This window comes from Myxocyprinus asiaticus, chromosome 32 (genome assembly GCF_019703515.2).
Source record: "Myxocyprinus asiaticus isolate MX2 ecotype Aquarium Trade chromosome 32, UBuf_Myxa_2, whole genome shotgun sequence".
Lineage (NCBI taxonomy): Eukaryota > Metazoa > Chordata > Actinopteri > Cypriniformes > Catostomidae > Myxocyprinus > Myxocyprinus asiaticus.
In genome coordinates this window covers 37,513,994-37,533,486 of record NC_059375.1, presented here as the reverse complement: position 1 = coordinate 37,533,486, position 19,493 = coordinate 37,513,994, and the positions used below count along the sequence as shown (strand labels likewise).

The 19,493-nt window shown below is 44.4% G+C and overlaps 1 protein-coding gene across 1 annotated transcript in view; it reads right to left on the bottom strand.

The window, feature by feature from the left end:
• Window positions 1-19,493, bottom strand: part of LOC127423079 (cadherin-10-like) — a 116,989-nt gene that overhangs the window by 18,148 nt on the left and 79,348 nt on the right. Inside the window, exons 6-7 of the mRNA XM_051667112.1 lie at window positions 11,133-11,320; window positions 9,221-9,474 (exon numbers count right to left, since the gene is read on the bottom strand). Of these exons, the coding sequence (XP_051523072.1) occupies window positions 9,221-9,474; window positions 11,133-11,320 (442 nt within the window). The remainder of the gene's footprint in view (window positions 1-9,220; window positions 9,475-11,132; window positions 11,321-19,493) is intronic.

Genomic DNA, 19,493 nt, shown 5'->3' with positions numbered 1-19,493 from the left:
TTCATTAAGTACACAGTCCTGTACCTTTTGTCTTTTTATCCAATTGTAAAATACTCTGAGCTGGATGTTGTATTTTGGCTTCTCTATACGCAACACATAATTTAAATTAATTTAAACCGACTGAGTACTGTTCACAAGACTCTAGACTGTCATTTAAGTGTTAAACTTCTGGCACACCGAGTCCCAACAGCATAGCGTCGATTTCCTTGAAGCACTTCTACAGGTGCAGAACCAACAAAAGTGCCTCTGGTAAGTAACCTTTTTATGTTTTTTTTTTCATTGAAACCTGTTTGGGTGTAAAGAGTAGCATTTCTAGTTTTGCTTTAAAAAAATGCATTCCTTTTTTTGCCCGCCAGCACACTGATAAACATGATGTCCACATAAGTGAAAATTGTTACAGTATTCCCTCAAAAGTTGAAAAAAAAAAAAACATGTTAGCTATTTTGAATAACTTTCAACATTAACACATCTGTGGGTCATTTCACTTCATTTTAACATAAATATTGTTATTTATTTTATCACTGTACAATCCGGTTTTATTCATTAACATTAGTAAATGCATTCCTATTTTTTTTTTTTTTTTTACTGTTCATTATCACATTGAGATTCAATGGGTTCATCCAAAAGCTGAAATGTGTTGCTTTCAGAGGATTTGTATGGCGTTAGAATGAACATTTTGAACTGTTCTGAGACAAGTGCAGACAGACAGTAAACAGAAGGTTAAGTCATTCACTAAATAGGGAACAAGGGGGCATCCTATAGCTCTCTATGAAGCTAAGTGCATACAATCTGACCAGTTTCAGGCTGCAGATGATGTCTGACCACTCAGCATGTTTGGCAGACATGGGACAATTGTAATCAGTACATAGATTAAGAATTTATAATGTATAATTTTATTTTAACATGGTTGGCAGTGATTGGATGATGATGGCCATTACTTTGAATCAGTTTAAGTATGCTAATTTCTGATGTAATGTCCATAACATCTCAAAAACATGAATAACCAACACTTCTGGAAACATAATAAACAATTTGATGAAAAAGCTGACTTTCTATAGCTTGGTATTATTTAAAATTTCACATCTTAGTCCTGCTGTCCACATATGTGGACATTAATTTTTAGGAAAACTATTTGCTCTAAAAATTAATTTTATTTGTATTTATCTATTTTTTATTATTTTACTTTTTTGCTTGTTTATTAGGTGCTACTAGTTACAAAACAAAAAGGGAAATATAAAATGCACACAGCACTCATGCTCGGGTCTCAGGAGGTTAAAGACATCTTTGGGCAAGGCAAATGTCTGACTGGCTTAAAATGCGTGTACCAGCCCCCTAACTCTTTTTTGCTGCTTATGGTGTCAGAGACACAGGTATGATTTCTTATGATACCTACATTGTTACAATATCTGACAGGTAGTAGGGAAATTTTATGTGTTTTATGATCTAAATACACTTTTAATAATCACAGTGCGTTTTAAATGCAAGTTTTTAAAGTAATCAATTATGCGTGTTGCATTGAATAGTCAGCTGTGATGAATGCGTTCCTAGCCAAAGGAATTAGCAACTATCAATTATCCATAACCGCCTGTTGCGTGTTGTGAATTTTGAAGTGGCCCGTTTGAAAGCGTCTGAATGCTAATCACTCTGTTGATCCCGTCTTTTGTTTTCATGAAATAAGAAAAGGAAATTGTTCCTATTAAACCCATTTATCAATGTCAACTTACACATTTTGCTGACATTTAAATACGCAACTGAGTGTGACATGCCTTGGAAAGCCAGAAGGACGTGCTTTTTAGACTATCACACATAGCGTGCATGTTGTCACGGTCCTCTCATTCTGTCAGTCTGATCACCCCTGATGCGGCCAGTGCCCGAGCTTTCCATGGCTCCATCCCCTGAGCCACTCCTTCCTGAACACTGTCCAGTGACTACTGTCCAGTTCACTGCCCCTGGTCCAGCGGCCGCTGTCAAGTCCACTGCCCCTGTCCAGCGGCCACCGTCCAGTTCACTGCCCCCTGTCAAATGGCCACCTCCCAGTCCTCAGACACCTGTCTAGCAGCCGCCACCCAGTACTTTGTCCCCTCTACCCTGAGGCCACCTCCCAGACCGCCAGACTCCGCCTCTGCCCTGAGGCCTCCTCCCATGCCGACAGACCCCGCCTTCACCCTGAGGCCTCCCCTAGGCCGCCGGACCCTGCCCCTTTCCTTAAGTTCCCTGTCTGGTTTCCCTCCCTTCCCTCCCTTTTTGTTGTGTTTTATGTTAGTGCTCGTTTCGTCTGTCTTGTGTATTGTTTGATGTTCCCGTTTTGGGATGCCGGGACCATGGAATTATCGTCCCATGTCTGTCTTGTGTTTCATTGTCTGTCTTTTTGTGAGCGCATGGTTTCAGTTGTATTCACTGCCGTACGCTCTTCGGTCTGTCTTGTTTCATGTCGGGAGCATGGTGTCTGGATTCTGACTTCCTGTTTGGTTCAGTTTCAGTCTGTGTCAGGATCCAGACACTCGTGCTCCATGTCTGTCTGTTACTGATGTGGATGCATTGCACTTATGTCATCTTGGCAACATGCACTCGCGTCAATAGCTTGTCTGTCTCTCGCGAACATGGGTGCAACATTATTAGTTTATTAGTCACACCTGTCCTGTCTTGTTAACCTGTTGATTTTTTTTCCCTATTTTAGCCTCCTCGTGTGTGCTGTCCAGTGCCAGTTCGTCTTGTTTGTTCCCCTATGTCGGTCCTGTTTGTCAGTCGGGAGGGGGTGGGGGGATAAAACAGCGCCTGTATTCATCTTGCCAAACTTCCGCTGGGAAATCACCAACTGAGGCCACATGAATAATTTGCTTTTCCCCCTGCTTTTACACACATACACACACACACACTAGTTCACCTAGGGACATGGTGGTGGATTAGATTTAACCGAGCACAAAACATCTGATCAGCCACCAAAATGTGGAAATCTGCTTGATTTTCATACATCAAGATCAGATTAATATTTTAATGTGTTCAAGTAGGAAAGTATAATCACAAATGACATCTCTTTAATATCTCAATTGTTTCTCCTAGACAGTAATGAGATTAAACTGAAAGCAAATGGATATTTTTGGTTAAATTATCTGCTTCTTAGACATTTCTCCTAATACAAAAACCCAAACTTGCTGTAAAGACCAACTAAAAACATCATGCTGGTCAAAGCTGTTTTATGCTAACTTGGTCTTGATCTAGCTGGTGGACCAGCATAGCTATGAAATAATATTTTGTATAAAAGAACACAGCTTCTGGGCAATAACATTTTACTTGGGGTTGCGAGGCACTTTTCAATGTTTAATTTTCATTTTTCTTGGATGATGAAGTTTTGCTTGGATGTTGCAGATTTTTATTTCTGCTTAAGGTGAAAAGAGTGACTTGTTTGTTAACTCCATGCTCACAAGCATTTAATTAGAGTGTCCCTCTGTTCCAGTCTCTACCAAACCATTAAAATGCCTGTTATAGTATCTTTGTATCTATTCACAGAAGAGTCCTTATTAGATAAATAAGCCTTTACTTGGTAAGGAAAGTAATATAATGAGTGCAACAGAAAATAAAGCATTTGAAATACAAAAGCAGTGCAAGTGTATCAGTTTCACACACACACACACACACACACACAAAAACATGTGACCCACATTGAAAATTGGTATTATCTATCTATTTTTTTATTTATTATTTATTTATTTATTATGGAGCCACATTGAGAGCCCCCATATCTCTGGGAGTTAACCATACAGGTGCTTAAATAGGACGCTACAAAAAGGAAAGTTTGTTCTAAACCAGAATCTAAAAGGATATTAAAGGAATAGTTCACTCAAAAATGAAAATTCTCTCATCATTTACTCACCCTCATGCCAACCCAGATGTGTGTGACCTGCTTTCTTCTGCTGAACACAAACAAATATTTTTAGAAGAATATCTCAGCTCTGTAGGTCCATACAATGCAAGTGAATCGTGACCAAAACTTTGAAGCTCCCAAAAGCGCATAAATGCTACAAAAAGTAATCCATAAGGCTTCAGTGATTTAATCCATCTTTTGAAGCGATTCAATCGATTTTGGGTGAGAACATACCAAAATGTAACTCCTTTTTTACTGGACATCTTGCCATTGCAGTCTCTAGGCATGATCATGAATTCTAGCTTGATTATGCTTCCTAGTGCTTGACACATTAGCGCTGGATGGCGCTAAGAAGTGTAATCGAGCTTGAAGTCATGATCGCTAAGCAGACTGCTGATGTCAAGATTATTAGTGAAAAATTTGTTCAATTTTGATCTGTTCTCACCCAGAGTCGATTGGATTACTTCAGAAGACATGGATTAAACCAGTGGTTCTCAACCCAGTTCCTGGAGGCCCCCCAACACAACACATATTTTGGATATCTCCCCAATCAAAAGTACCTGATTCAATTCATTAGCTCGTTAGTGAAGACTCTGAGGGGTGCGTTCCATTCAGAAGGGCACATCCCTATGCCCTAATCCCTTCAGAGGGTTTACCCAACAGAGTGAGAGCTTCGGAGGGTAGAAGGGTGTAGGGCTCAAAACTATCAGTAATTTGAAATGCACTTCAGCATCATCTATCCAAGCCAAAGGAGCCGCTGCTGTCGCACGAAGGCTGACGCTATAAAATTTTTACACATGATTTTGCATCACTAACTGCTTTCAGAATAGAAACTGAAAAGATATGATTTAAATCTTTATGACTTTATGAAAAAAAAATGAAGCTTCATGTTTAAAAATATTTGTTTTATTTATTTTAATAAAAAGAAACCAATAAACAAATATACAGTGCATGTATTAAATAAATAACATGCCACTTTGTATTATTATTTTATTTAAACACCTTTAGAATAACTGATCCGGCAAATTTACATTAAAATAAAACGTCCTGGTTACTTGTGTAACCTCCGTTCCCTGATGGAGGAAACAAGACGTTGTGTCGATGTAGTGACACTAGGGTTCACTCTTGGGAGCCCGAGACACCTCTGGTCTTTGATAAAAGGCCAATGAAAATTGGCGAGTGGTATTTGCATACCACTCCCCTGGACATACGGGTATAAAAGGAGCTGGTATGCAACCACTCATTCAGGTTTTGTGCTGAGGAGCCGAGACAAGGTCCCGGCCATTTCAGCGGGTAGTTCAGCGTTGTGGCAAGATGGACACAACGTCTCGTTCCCTCCATCAGGGAACAGAGGTTACGCAAGTAACCAGGACGTTCCCTATCTGTCACTCACTCAACGTTGTGTCGATGTAGTGACACTAGGGGTCCCTATACAAAACGCCGCAACTGGCTGAACTGTTATGTGAACTGGCGGTGTGTGACGGGCAGACCACTGTGTGCCTCGTAGCCAGCTCACCAGGCCGACACGTAACCTCCCCCAACACTGTTATGAGTGTCAAACGGCCCTTTGGGACAAGTCGACTACCCAAAAGATAGAGACAGGCTAGCCCATTCGTGGCCTCTTATCCCCTTTTTTTTCCACTCCCTAAAAAAAGGGGGATTATCCAACTGGGCCGACCAGGTCTATTCGGGGGGTGTCCTTCCCAAGGGGAGGACTGGGCTTTAGTTAGCATGTGTACTGGGCCGGCAGAGAGTCTCTCCGAAAACTCGACTGTCACAGGGCTCGGAGGAAGTCAACCAGGGAACATAGTTTGTGAACACAACTGGGAGTTAACGGCGCATGTCTTCAGCTCAGGGGAGCTGAAAGGTGCTATGTGCAAGCGATACACCCGGCCAGCTGTCCTGGACTTACCTGCTTGTGCGTGCCACTACACGGGATGAAATGGTTTCACCCGGAGGTTGTAGAACCTCGCAAAGGTGTTGGTTGTTGCCCAGCCCGCTGCTCAGAAAATGTCTGTTAGAGATGCGCCCCTGGTCAAGGCCCAGGAGGCGATACACCCCAGGTTCGCTGACAGAGAACTCTTGCAGGTCTCCTATCCTCTTGATGGAAGTGAGTGCAGTCAGGAGGGCAGTCTTCAAGGAGAGTGCCTTAAGCTCAGCTGACTGCAAAGGCTCAAAGGGGGCTTTCTGTAGACCCTGAAGAACTACAGAGAGGTCCCATGAGGGAACGAGGTGCGGTCTGGAGGGATTCAGCCTCCTGGCACCTCTCAGGAACCTGATGATCAGGTCATGCTTCCCTAAGGACTTACCATCCACTGTGTCGTGGTGTGCCGCTATAGCGGCTATATACACCTTAAAGGTGGAAGGGGACAGCCACCCTTCCAACCTCTCCTGCAGGCAGGAAAGCACAGATCCGAATGCGCATCTCTGGGGGTCTTCCCATCGGGAAGAACACCATTTAGCGAACAGACAGCACTTAAAGGCATACAGTCACCTCGTAGATGGGGCCCTAGCCTGAGTGATTATGTCTACCACTGCGGGTGGTAGACCGCTTAGGTCTTCCGCGTTCCGTACAGGGTCCAGACATGGAGATTCCAGAGGTCTGGTCTCGGGTGCCAGATGGTGCCCTGTCCCTGAGAAAGAGGAGCAGTGAGGTCCGAGAACCACGTCTGGGTGGGCCAGTAGGGTGCTACCAGGACGACCTGCTCCTCATCCTCCCTGACCTTGCACAAGGTCTGTGCAAGGAGGCTCACTGGGGGAAATGCATATTTGCGCAGTTCAGGGGGCCAGCTGTGTGCCAGCGCATATATACCGAGAGGTGCCTCGGTCAGGGCGTACCAGAGCGAGCAGTGGGAGGATTTTTGGGAGGCGAACAGGTCTACCTGTGCCTGTCCGAATCGACTCCAGATCAGCTGGACCACCTGAGGGTGGTTCTCCACTCTCCCCTGAGGGTAACCTGCTGTGACAACGCGTCTGTGAGTGTGTGAGTGGTTCACAGCGACTTGAGGTGCTGCTGACTCCAGAGGAGGAGACGGCGGGCGAGTTGTGACATACAACGGGAGCGCAGACCACCTTGACGGATGACATATGCTACCGTTGCCATGTTGTCTGTCCGAACTAACACGTGCTTGCCCTGGATCCTTCACCGAGGTGAAGTGGATACCACTGAACCTGGGCAGACGCCTGGTGAACTGAATCGCTTAGCCAAGTCAAACGGTCCGGATCAACCACCGCGACGGATTGGAAAGCACAAGCCACGCATCCAAGCTCCGAGCGAGTGGGACCAAAGGGACAATCTCAGCAGGTGGGGCCTCGCGGCGGGGCGGAGCCCAAGGTGCCACACCATGTTGTGGCTGTGCTGAGTCCAGGGATATCGTAGCACTTACCTGGCTCCTTTTGACCACCCCCGGAACAGCCTGGGACAGGGGAGGAAGAGGCCTGTCCTTGCGACCTGTGGAGACTGTCACATCGGTGGCGTATTTGTGCCACAGCTGGGCACGCAGGGGTGGGAAGACCACCGCTGGAGTGCCAACCCTGCAAGGATAAAAAGGTGGAGAGTGGTCATGATGACGGCCGTGCACACCGGTGATGTGACCCAGGGAATGAGGAAACCACTCTTTTGCTGAACTGTTGAGTACCACAGCCACTTGTGCATGTGGCGAAATTAAATGAAAAAGCAACAAAAGATTCTCCTCCTGGACCTCCACCGGGGGATGGAGTGGTCTGTTTACCAGCTCCAAGGTGGCTTTCGTCATCGCTGGGTCGCCCAACCCCATTACAGGGCTTTAATTAGCATGTGTACTGGGCCGGCAGCGAGTCTCTCCAAAAACTCGACTGTCACAGGGTTCGGAGGAAGTCTCAGGGGCGCTTCAAAGCCTTCCATGGGTTCTTGGCGGCCGGCCGTGAGACGGGTGGCATTTGCTTCCTGCGGTGGGGTCCACACTGCGGCCGGGCCGAAGGGGCGGGCTTGGCGGAGCCCGTGCAGTCACCGCAGGGAGATGCCCTTGGCGACGAGCAGGCGGAGTGCACCGTCAAGAACTACCCGTATGTCCGGGGGAGTGGTATGCAAATACCACTCGCCAATTTTCATTGGCCTTTTATCAAAGACCAGAGGTGTCTTGGGCTCCCAAGAGTGACCCCTAGTGTCACTACATCGACACAACGTCAAGTGAGTGACAGATAGGGAACAAGGATTAACCAGTTTCAAACAAAAAGCAACAGTGTAAAATATTTTTTCAAAGTTCATTATAATAATTTAAAGCTTTTATGGACTATGGAGATGAAGGGATGTCACATGTTTTTGATTATAGAAACATATTATTGTTTAATTTGCACTAAATTACACCTGGCAAACCGCCTTATTTGTGATGTATGCTCCGGTTCTGGTCCGCTTGGCAGCGAAGTGTCCATCTGTTGAACCCTACGGAAATGCCAGTTTCGAAATGCCCTTCTAAGCAGCTATTTATGAGCTATTTTATGACTTTTGGTTTGAAACAACCCTTCAACATAGCAGCCACAATCGTTCCCCCTTCGAAGTGCCCTTCAGAGGCAGATTTATAATTTTTGGAATGCAGGACAAGACCTGAATTGGGTGTGACAGAAAAGGGAGATATACAAAATGTGCAGTGTTGGGGGTGCTCCAGGAACAGGGATGAGAACCACTGGGTTAAACTATTCAGCTGCATTGTATGGACCTACAGAGCTAAGGTATTCTTCTAAAAAATCTTTGGTTGTGTTTTGCAGAAGAAAGAAAGACATACACATCTGGGATGGCATGAGGTTGAGTAATTGATGAGATAATTTAAATTTTTATGTGAACTATTCTTAAAAGATATATTTAATATTTCTGTAGTTTTAGGCACTCCAACTTTGGAAAAAACAAAACAAAAAAGTGTTATTTTTTTTCACCCATATTTGGACTCAAACCATTGGCATATAAAGCAACAAGGGGTGCTGAAGTCAACTGTTTTAGTTATTGACCTACATATCTCTGTGTAAAAAAAAAAAAAAAGGTTATTTATTATTATCATTATTATTATTTTTTATTATTATTTTTTTTTATTTTATTTATTTATTTTTTTATTTATTTATTTGCTTTTAAATCATAGCTGAACATTTTTACCCCACTTTACAAAATAATGTAAATACTCAGTAAATATTAATCCATAGCCTTTCATATTTTGGCTTTCACCATCATTTATGTTTATCTTTCTTCAGAAAAAAGAATGAACAAATTCACAATTTCAACCGGTGAAGTTTCAGAAATTTGTTTGATTTGACATATTGTTTTTGTCACGATTAAGTGGTTTCATATTATTAATGTTTGGAAAATCAACCAATCTTTACTGTAGTACTCACTTGACCAGGTGATTGGCCATATCAGGGTCTCGGGCTGATAATGTGCCAATAAAGCTACCGGCAGGTGTGTCTTCATCCACCTCAAAAATGTACATGGCCCGGCTGAAGACCGGAGGTTCGTCCACATCCGTGACTGTAATTCTGATCATTGCTGTGTCGCTGAACGGCCCCAGGTGCTCAAAGCGTCGATCTATATGTGTGTTGGTCACCTGCACCCGTAGCGAGTACAACCTCTTACTCTCGTAATCTAGTGGCTGAATGAGAGAAGGTTATGAGAAGAAAGATAAGTCCTCACATCCTGTTTGAATAAAAGTAAGGCTTACTTCTGTGATCTATTTCAGCTCTGGTTTATTTGGAGATGGATTAACGACATGCTCTGTCGACCTAAACATTTCTAAATCAAAAGCCAGTTTTTGATACTTTTATTGAAGAGTGCTTATCACTGCCACTATTCTTTCGATTTTAATGTCTTTTTATACAAGGAGAGCATTGTGCTTTAATGCAGCCTTTTAATTATGAAACGATTAAAGACTCAAGGTGCGATCTTTTACCTCGTGCCCATTCAGGTCTTCTTCCATAGCTATCTTTCATTCTAGTTTAAGCAATATGATTTGCATAATTGCCTGAGCCACGTCAAAGCCTGACCCGACAGAGAAGAAATAAGCTATAGGCAGATTTCACCAGGCAAATAGATCCCTGCACTATACAAAGGGAGAAAGGGACTTTTTTGGCTGTGAATAGAATTAAGCACCTTTGTAAATTTAATAGGACACAAAGGCTTTGATTTAGGGGATTACCTTCAAAGCACTTTGCTTCGTATGGGTGTGAGTGTGTGTGTATAAAAGAATAGAAATGAGGAAGAAGGAAAAGTGGATGTTGGATGGTGGGGGGCAGTGGTGTATTTAGTTGCCTAGGGCGGCAGCTTTCTCTGGGGCACCCGACAAGCATCAGTGTTGAAAAGTAAAGAATTAGCTACAATCTTAATTACATTATATAGAAGTGTGATGTTAGTTCAAATATCATCACAATAGAGGCTTTCCCAGTAACAAGCTACTTTTTCCAATGAGTAACGATGTCACATACCAAAACACAACATTGCTTTTTGTCACTGTCACTGTTACTGTTTTATTTAGTATGACGTTATATATTCAACTTAATGTTGCCACTATATTTGTCAAATGTTACACTAATTGAACATAAGCGAACCAGTTAAAATAAAGGATTCACTAATTCACTTGAGGTAACTATAGCTGATTAACACTATGTTTTCAAATTAGTTAATATAAATGTGTTCTATTAATTGTATTTAGTATAAATCAATTTGTTAAATTTAGTATGTTTTATTAGTATGAATTTATTTGTTCAACTTAATGTTGCCACCATATTTGTTTAATGTCACCCTAATTAAACATAAGCGAACTGGTTAAAACAATGATTCACCAATTGACTAACTGTATATGTAGCTATAGGAAGTCCAATTCATTTTAGTGAATCGGTTTGTTTATGCTCTTGTAAAAAATCCAGCTCAAATAAACGATTCACCGATTCATTTTAGCACGGGCGTAGAAGTCACTATGTCTTCTTTTCTGATCCAAAACATTTAGGTATTTGTAGTTGTTTATCACTATGTTTTCGACTCATTTAATATTAAAAGTGTCTTAGTTGTATTTAGTAAAAAATAATTGATTTTTAATTTAGTATGTTTTATTTAGTATACATTTGTTTGTTCAATTTGCCACCCTATTTTTTTAAAGCCACACAAATTGACATCGCCATTGTTTCCATGTAAAATTAATAGTAATTAAATAATAGGCCTATCATTTGAAATATATATTATTTAAACATTTTCTTCCAATAATAGCTTCAATATTACAGTTTAATGTTTAAAACATGAGATATATGGGCTGTTTACCTTCTTTACCGTTATCACCCCTTCTTGACTCGTTCCGTCTGTGATTATATTGAACGTATCTTGCCCGTCGCCATCCAGAATGGAGTACCACATCTCTGCATTCTCTCCGACGTCCGCATCATACGCTTTGATCCGGCCCACCGACGATCCGATTCCAACCGACTCGGGAGTGGAGAGATGGTAGGTACCTGGAGGTAGAAGTAGAGAGAACAAAAAAAAAAAAACAACTGAATAAACAGTCAGGTGTTTGTACAAACTCTTTGTTCTCGACTAAGGCGCTTCTGTGTGCATATGTCTATTTGTTTATCCTTCCTTCAGGGGGGAAAAGCAAAGCTGCCTCTCAGTGGTTATTCTTTAATAGAATTTCAGCTCCGGTGAGCCATTGGAGGAGGTTCTTTTTAAACCTAGTTTGTGGAGACGGTTTCTGATGTGGCTCTTGAAATGGATTTGAGACTGTGACAAAGAGAGAGGGATTATCACCCCAAATGAAGCTCCCTCTGTGTACTCTTTCTCTCTCTCTCTCTCTCTCTCTCTCTGTGCATGTTGCATGTTGGGAGTGTGGGTGAGGACTGAGTGTGTTGCTAAGAATGATTGTGACAAAGTTGTTTATTTGTTTTTTTCTTGCATGTTTTTCTTGTCTTCCCCCCTCGTTATTTGACCTAAGTTAAAATAAGGAAATAAGGCTCTATCGTGTGCCTGTGGGTTTTTAGACGCCGGGATGGCGTCTGTTCCCAGGCAAACACCACCTAATTTATCACTCCGAAATGGGTGCAGGTGTGTACCAGAGCCTGGAGTGACAGTGGAGGAGCTGCTCTTAGTTGTGAGAGAGCAAGTAGGTTTTGACAATATAGTTTCAGCTTTATAAATGAACAAAGTAGTTGTTGTTTTTTTAAAAAATCTGAATCGCTGATCAATCAGTTGACTGTGAGCGGAATATGGGTTAAAGAAATGTTTGTTCCGGTTACCCCACTATCCGCTCCAGCAACAAAAATCACAATTTCAAATGCCCCACCTTTTATCAGTACTGATGTTATCATGAAAGAGCTGCAAAGATTTGGAAAAATAGCAATCCCAGTGAGAATGATTCATTTAGGCTGTAAAAACAGCGCACTTAAACACATAATTTCTTTCCGACGCCAGGTCTTTATGTTTTTAACTTCACTGGAGCGTACTCTGGAAGTTTCTTTCCGTGTTTATCAAGGAGAGAGCTCTTACATGGTGTATGCAAGCTCCGAAAATTGGAGGGGCTTTGAATGTGGTGACCTAGGGCACAAACGTTTTACATGCCCGCATAAAGATGATCAGCGGCCGTCTACATCGCATGGAGATGGTAACAATGCGAACCAATATCAACGGGATACAGAAAGGTAGAGAACCATGACACAGGAGAAAGGAGCCTCAGAAGAGATGAGTGATGATAATTTAAATGCTGGGAATATTGAGCAACCTGTTTGTGTTTCTGTTCCCGGACAAGCTGAGACTGTAACTGATGTAACTGCTAAGAGTGAGGCTCAGGGAAGTGTTGAAGGTGTGTGTGAGCTCAAAGAAACACAAGCAGGAGTTTCAGAAGAAAACACGGCTGATGACATAGATGGGATGTCCCAATGTACTGATGATGGAATGAGAAATTAAGAGCAGTGGTCAGATGTATCTGATATAGCAAGAGTGGCTGAAAATAATATGTATACTGTTGAACAGATCAACTCCTTTCTAGATGAAACAAAAGGAAAAGCAGGTGTAGAAGTCAGTGATTTTTTTTCTGGATCTTGAAAAATGTATTTCCCTGTCTGTCACTCACTCAACGTTGTGTCGATGTAGAGACACTAGGGGTCACTCTTGGGAGCCCCGAACACCTCTGCTTTTTGAAAAAAGGCCAATGGGAATTGGCGAGTGGAATTTGCATGCCACTCCCCCGGACATACGGGTATAAAAGGAGCTGGTATGCAACCACTCATTCAGATTTTCTCTTCGGAGCCGAGCGGTTGCATTCAGTGCCCTGAATTCAATTCAAACTCAGTTCTCTTTACCATTCACCTAAAACTGCTGGATTTACAGCGCATTTCAGCGGCTTCTCCCCCTCTGCACCCGTGGAGTGCAGAGAACGCCCCTGGGCACTTCAGCAGAGCAAAAGTGTATGTTCTAAAAGAGTATATTTTCTTTCTAAAAGAGCAGCACACACGGAAACTTCTTTTTGAAGATGCCTTTCCGTTTGTGTGTTATTCCTGGTTGCGGTCGTTATCTCTACGCTTCTGACAGCCACGATCGCTGTCTTACGTGTCTGGGCGCTGCCCACGCGGAGACATCGTTTAGGATGGGTCTTGTCCTCATTGCGAGAATATGACCATGGCAACGTTGCGGTCGCGGCTTGCATTTGTAAGAAAGCAAGCCACCCCAGCGGCTCCCCGCCTCGGTCCTTCTACCTATGGGTATGGGGCCGTGCTGGTTAGCACTGGGGACGATTTGGGGACCTCAATGGGAGCACCTCCGCCGGGTAAACCCCCACGGACCTCCCATTACCATCAGGCTTTCGGATGAGACTGCAGGCTCGTCTCACGGTGAGTTCGACCACTTATTTGGGGCCCGGGAAGATAATTAGTTATCAAGCGCAGCATCGGAGAGTGGGTTCATCCACTCTAACACGGACGCCTCGGCTGGGCTCCCTGCTTTGGGTGTGGTTGCGCAGTCTCAGGCCGACGCGGAGATGACGGACATGCTTTCCTGGGCAGCCACGAGCGTCGGGCTAGAATGGAACACTCCACTCTCCCCTGAACCCTAGCGGCTCGATGATTGGTTCCTGGGCCGATTGGTTTCCAATGAGAAGCTGACAAGACCGTGGAAGGCACCTTTTACTGCCCGATCCCGATCTTTCAGCTCCCCTGCTCTCACTACCCTCGATGGTGGGGCGGCCAAGGGGTATTCGGTGATCCCCCAGGTGGATAAGGTGCTCGCGGTGCACTTGTGCCTTCAGAGCGCCGCCACCAGGCATGGGCGCCCGAGGTTCCCGTCAAGGGCCTGTAGGTTTACGTCGTCCCTGTCAGCTAAGGCCTATGGTGCCACTTGACAAGCTGCCTCCGCCCTGCATGCCATGGCTCTCCTGCAAGTTCACCAAGCCAAGGCGCTAAAAGAGCTGCACGAGGGTTGTTCTGAACCAGGATTGATGCAGGAACTGCTCTCGGTGACCGACCTCACTCTCTGGGCAACGAAGGTCACGGCATGGTCTCTCGGGCTGGCGATGTCCACCCTGGTGGTCCAGGAGTGCTCTTTTGGCTCAATCTAGTGGAGATGAGAGAGGCCGACAAGGCATGGTTCCTTGATGCCCCCATCTCCCAGGTTGGCCTATTCGGCGACACCGTCGAGGACTTTGCCCAGCAGTTCTCGGCGGTGAAGCAGCAGACATAGGCCATTCAACACATCCTGCCCCGGTGCAGCTCAAGACCCCACACCCTGTCTGCTCGTCACCAAGGGTGACCTCCTGCAGCAACAGCACCGGCTCCGCCGCAGCCCACCCCCACGGACCGGCCCCTGCGTGTACCCCACTGCAGGAAGCAGATGCCACCCATCTCATGGCCGGCCACCAAGAACCCTAGGAAGGCTTTGAAGCACCCCTGAGACGGGCAACCCAGGGACAGGAGGTCTGCTTCTACGGAGCTGGTAGAGAGACCACTCCATCCCCTGGTGGAGGGCCGGGAGGAGAATCTTTTGTTTCATTTTTCACCGCATGCCCAAGAGGCTGCGGTACCCAAAACTTCAACAAAAGACTGGTTTCCTTGTTCTCTGTCCTCGTCCCCTCACATCTTCACGAAGGTCGCAGAGGCAGCCCTTGCCCCACTAAGGGAAGTGGGCGTCCGCATACTCAACTACCTCGACAACTGGCTGATCCTAGCTCACTCTCGAGAGTTACTGTGCGCACACAGGGACCTGGTGCTCAGGCACCTCAGCCGTCTAGGGCTTCGGGTCAACTGGGAAAAGATCAAGTTCTCCCCGGTTCAGAGCATCTCTTTTCTTGGCCTGGAGTTGGACTCAGTCTCGATGACGGTGTGCCTCACAAATGAGCACGCACAGTCGGTGCTGAACTGTCTGAAGGTGTTCAGACAGAAGACAGTGGTTCCACTGAAACTTTTTCAGAGGCTCCTGGGGCATATGTCATCCTCTGCGATTGCCACACAGCTCGGGTTGATGCATATGAGACCGCTTCAGCACTGGCTTCAGATTCGAGTCCCAAGATGGGCATGGTGCCGTGGGACACATCGCGTGGTCGTCACACCGATCTGTCTCCACCTCTTCAGCCCTTGGAATGACCTAGCATTTCTACAGGCAGGGGTTCCCCTAGAGCTGGTCTCCAGGCACGTGTGATTATGACATATGCCTCCAAGATGGGCTGGGGCACTGTATGCAATGGGCACACAGCCGACGGCTCCTGGACTGGCCCGCGGCTGCATTGGCACATCAACTGCCTCGAGTTGTTGGCAGTACTGCTCGTCCTGCGAAGGTTCCGGCCATTGATCCAGGGTAAGCACGTGTTGGTCCGGACGGACAACACAGCGATGGTAGTGTACATCAACTGCCAAGGTGGTCTACGCTCCCGTTGCATGTCACAACTCGCCTGCCATCTCCTTCTCTGGAGTCAGCAGCGCCTCAAGTCGTTACGAGCCACTCACATCCCGGGTGACCTCTACGAGGTGCCTGTATGCTTTGAAGTGGCGTCTGTTCGCTAAGTGGTGTTCTTCCGGACACAAAGACCCCCAGCGATGCGGAGTCAGATCGGTGCTTTCCTTCCTGCAGGAGAGGCTGTAGAGGCAGCTTTCCCCCTCCAACTTGAAGGTGTATGTAGCCACTATAGCGGCACACCATGACACAGTGGACGGTAAGTCCTTAGGGAAGCATGACCTGATTATCAGGTTCCTGAGAGGTGCTAGGAGGTTGAATCCCTCCAGACCATGTCTCATCCTTCATGGGACCTCTCTGTAGTCCTTCAGGGTCTACAGGGAACCCCCTTCGAGCCCCTGGAGTCAACTGAGCTTAAGGTACTCTCTTTGAAGACTGCCCTCCTGACTGCGCTCACTTCCATCAAGAGGGTAGGGACCTGCAGGCGTTCTCTGTCAGTGAAATGTTCCTGGAGTTCGGTCCGGGCTACTGTCATGTGATCCTGAGGCCCTGACCATGTCTTTGGCAGACATCTGCAGAGCAGCGGGCTGGGTGACACCCAACACCTTTGTGAGGTTCTTTAATCTCCGGGTTGAGCCGGTTTCGTCCCGTGTGTTGTCAGATCCGAACAGGTAAGTTCCGGGACAGCTGGCCAGGTGTACCGCTTGCGTATAGCGCCTTTCCCCTCCCATGAAGTGAATGCGTGCGCCTTAGACTCCCAGTCATGTTCACAAGTTGTGATCCCTGGATGACTTTCCTCCTTAGCCCTGTGACAGACGAGTTTTCAGAGGAACTCACTGCCGGTCCAGTACATGTGCTAACTAAGCCCTGTACTGGGGTAGGTGCTCCACATGCGCTGGTTCCCCATAGGTGACCCCATGTGCTATATCTTCCGCTAAATCGTTTCCCTGTCGGTAAACTGTGTCTTCCTTGGGCAGAGGCCCCTCTGCCCACAGTCATCATGCTTGTAGAATATTTATGCTCCAAATACAGGTGCAGAGAGAATACGCTTGTTCACTGAACTAGAATATATTTTAAGACAGCAACATGACGGAGACCTCATTATTTTAGGGGTAGATTTTAATTGTACATTGGATTTTACACAGGACAGGAATGGGGAAGAACCTCATGCACAATCTGTCTTGTGCTTAGCCAATGTGATTAAAAATTTGAACCTCTCAGATGTATGGAGGGAACATAATCTGTTTACATGTCAATATACGTGGGTGAAGATTAGTAATGAGAAGGTTTCTGCTGCACGGTTGGACAGACTTTATACATCACGCAATATGAGGATAGAGTTGTAAATTCAACTATTTTTCCCAAATCAATGTCTGATTATAAATGTATCATTACTGAGTGTATCTTACTAAAAAGAATGCATAGGAGTCATTATTGGCATTTTAATGTTAAATTATTAGAAGATAAATATTTTTGTGAGAATTTCAAGTTGTTTTGGGAGTCTTGGAAGAGTGAAAAGAATTGCTATGAAAACTGCATTCAATGGTAGGAAATAGGGAAGGCACAAATAAGGAATTTTTGCCAATAATATTTATCACATTCTTCATTGTGTATAAAAAAGACATTGGAATGGCTTGAGAAAGAAATTATTGGTATTGAGCAAAGTGTGATTGCAAATGACTCTGTAAACCTTAAAGATCTGTGGACTGAAAAGACTAACCAGCTGAGCTCAATTTTAAACGAAAGAGTGAAAGGAGCTCTTGTAAGGAGTCGGTTTCTAACAGCAAGAGACATGGACGCTCCTACTTCTTTGTTTTTTTTTGTTTTTTTTTCGACTTGGAGCGTAAAAAAGGACAAGAAAAACTGGTGTACTGTTTAAAAGACTGTAATCGTTGAGACACTTCTGATCAAGTGGAGATGTGTAAAATTGCTGTGGATTTTTATTCCAGTTTATATGCTTCCGAAAATTCTGATGGGCAATGTAGAAACGAACTGCTTTATGACCTTCCAGTTTTAACTTCAAAGCACAAAATATTTCTAGAGACTGAACTTACCTATGAAGAAGTCACTGCTGCTGTTATGGAGCTTTCAATAGGTCGTACACCTGGAATAGATGGACTGCCTGCTGAATTCTATAAGACATTCTGGCCTGTTATTGGACATGATTACTTTGAGGTATCAGTGTAGGAATCCTTCCTAAGAGCTTTCAGCATGCAGTTCTAATGCTGCTCCCTAAGAAGGGTGATTTAACACTCTTAAAGAACTGGAGGCCTGTGGCAATTTTGTGTTCTGAGTACAAAATAATTTCCAAATGTATGGCAAATAGATTAAACAATGTACTGCATATAATCATACATAAAGATCAATCTTACTGCATAAAAGACAGATCTATTGCAGATAATTTGCATTTAGTAAGAAACTTGTATGATTATGCTTTTGATAACAAAATTGAAATGGGTTTTCTGTCTTTAGATCAGGAGAAAACGTTTGACAGGGTGGATCAGGGTGGATTTTTTCTCTTTGACACTTTAAAGGCTTTTGGTTTTGGTGATTATTTTGTTTCAATGATAAAGTTGTTGTATACTGAAGCCACATGTATGATAAAAATGGCTGGTGGCTTAAATATTCCTGTGAAAGTCCAGAGGGAATTAGACAGGGTTGCCCACTTTCAGGCCAACTTAATAGCATAGTCATTGAGCCCCTGCTATGTAGACTAAGAAGAGAACTAGCAGGTCTACAAATACATTTTCTACATCCTCAGCCATCTGTCAAACTATCAGCATATGTGAATGATGTTACAGTTTTAATCAGAGGAGATAGTGATGTTGAAGTGCTAAAAGATGCTCTAGAGTGTTATGGGAAAGCATCATCAGCCAAAGTTAACTGCCGTAAAAGCGATGCTGTGTGGTGTGGCTAAGCTGTTAAAAGTCCATCACTGCCTGGTGGTTTACAATGGGGGAGGGCAGGTTTTAAATATCTGGGAGTTTTTTGGGGGACAAACGAAAACAGAAAGCAAAATTGGGAGGGCCTGCTGGAGAAAGTGTGTGCTCAGTTGTCTCATTGGAAATGGTTGCTGCCCCAGCTGTCCTACAGGGGAAGGGTGCTGATATGTAATAACCTCATCACCTTGTCCCTTTGGCACAGAATGATGATCCTTGAACCTCCAGAAGACCTTGTGAGACAAATTCAGAAATGTCTGGTGGATTTTTTCTGGTTAGCATTGGCTAAAGGCACCAGTGCTGTATCTGTCCAGACAGGAAGGAGGACAGGGCCTAGCTGATATCAGATCTAGAGTAAAGACCTTCTAACTTCAAATGGCTCAGAGACTCCTCTATGGGAAAGATGTCAACTGGGCTGGGATAGCGTGCACCTTATTGAGGAAAGCGGGCAACATGGGACTAGATCGCCACTTGTTCCTGATGGATATAAACAAGTTAGATCTTGCAGGATTAACATCATTTTATAGATCACTCTTAAAAGCATGGACAATTTTCAAGTTCTCTCGGGAGCCAAACAATGCCCAAAGTCTTCGGCAGAGTGAAGAATCACTGCTTTTTAACTCTGCACTGAATCTGGATATTTTTAAGGACATATCCCTCAGGAAAAGTCTGTGGGCTGCAAAAATCACAAAAGTTGGATATTTAATACCTGAGGGTGAATCGATATCAGCTGAGATTTTTGCTTCAAAATTGGGTATAAGATCAGTTCGAATGGCAAAGAAATTTTTGACTCAAATAGTTGAGTTTTTGCCACTGA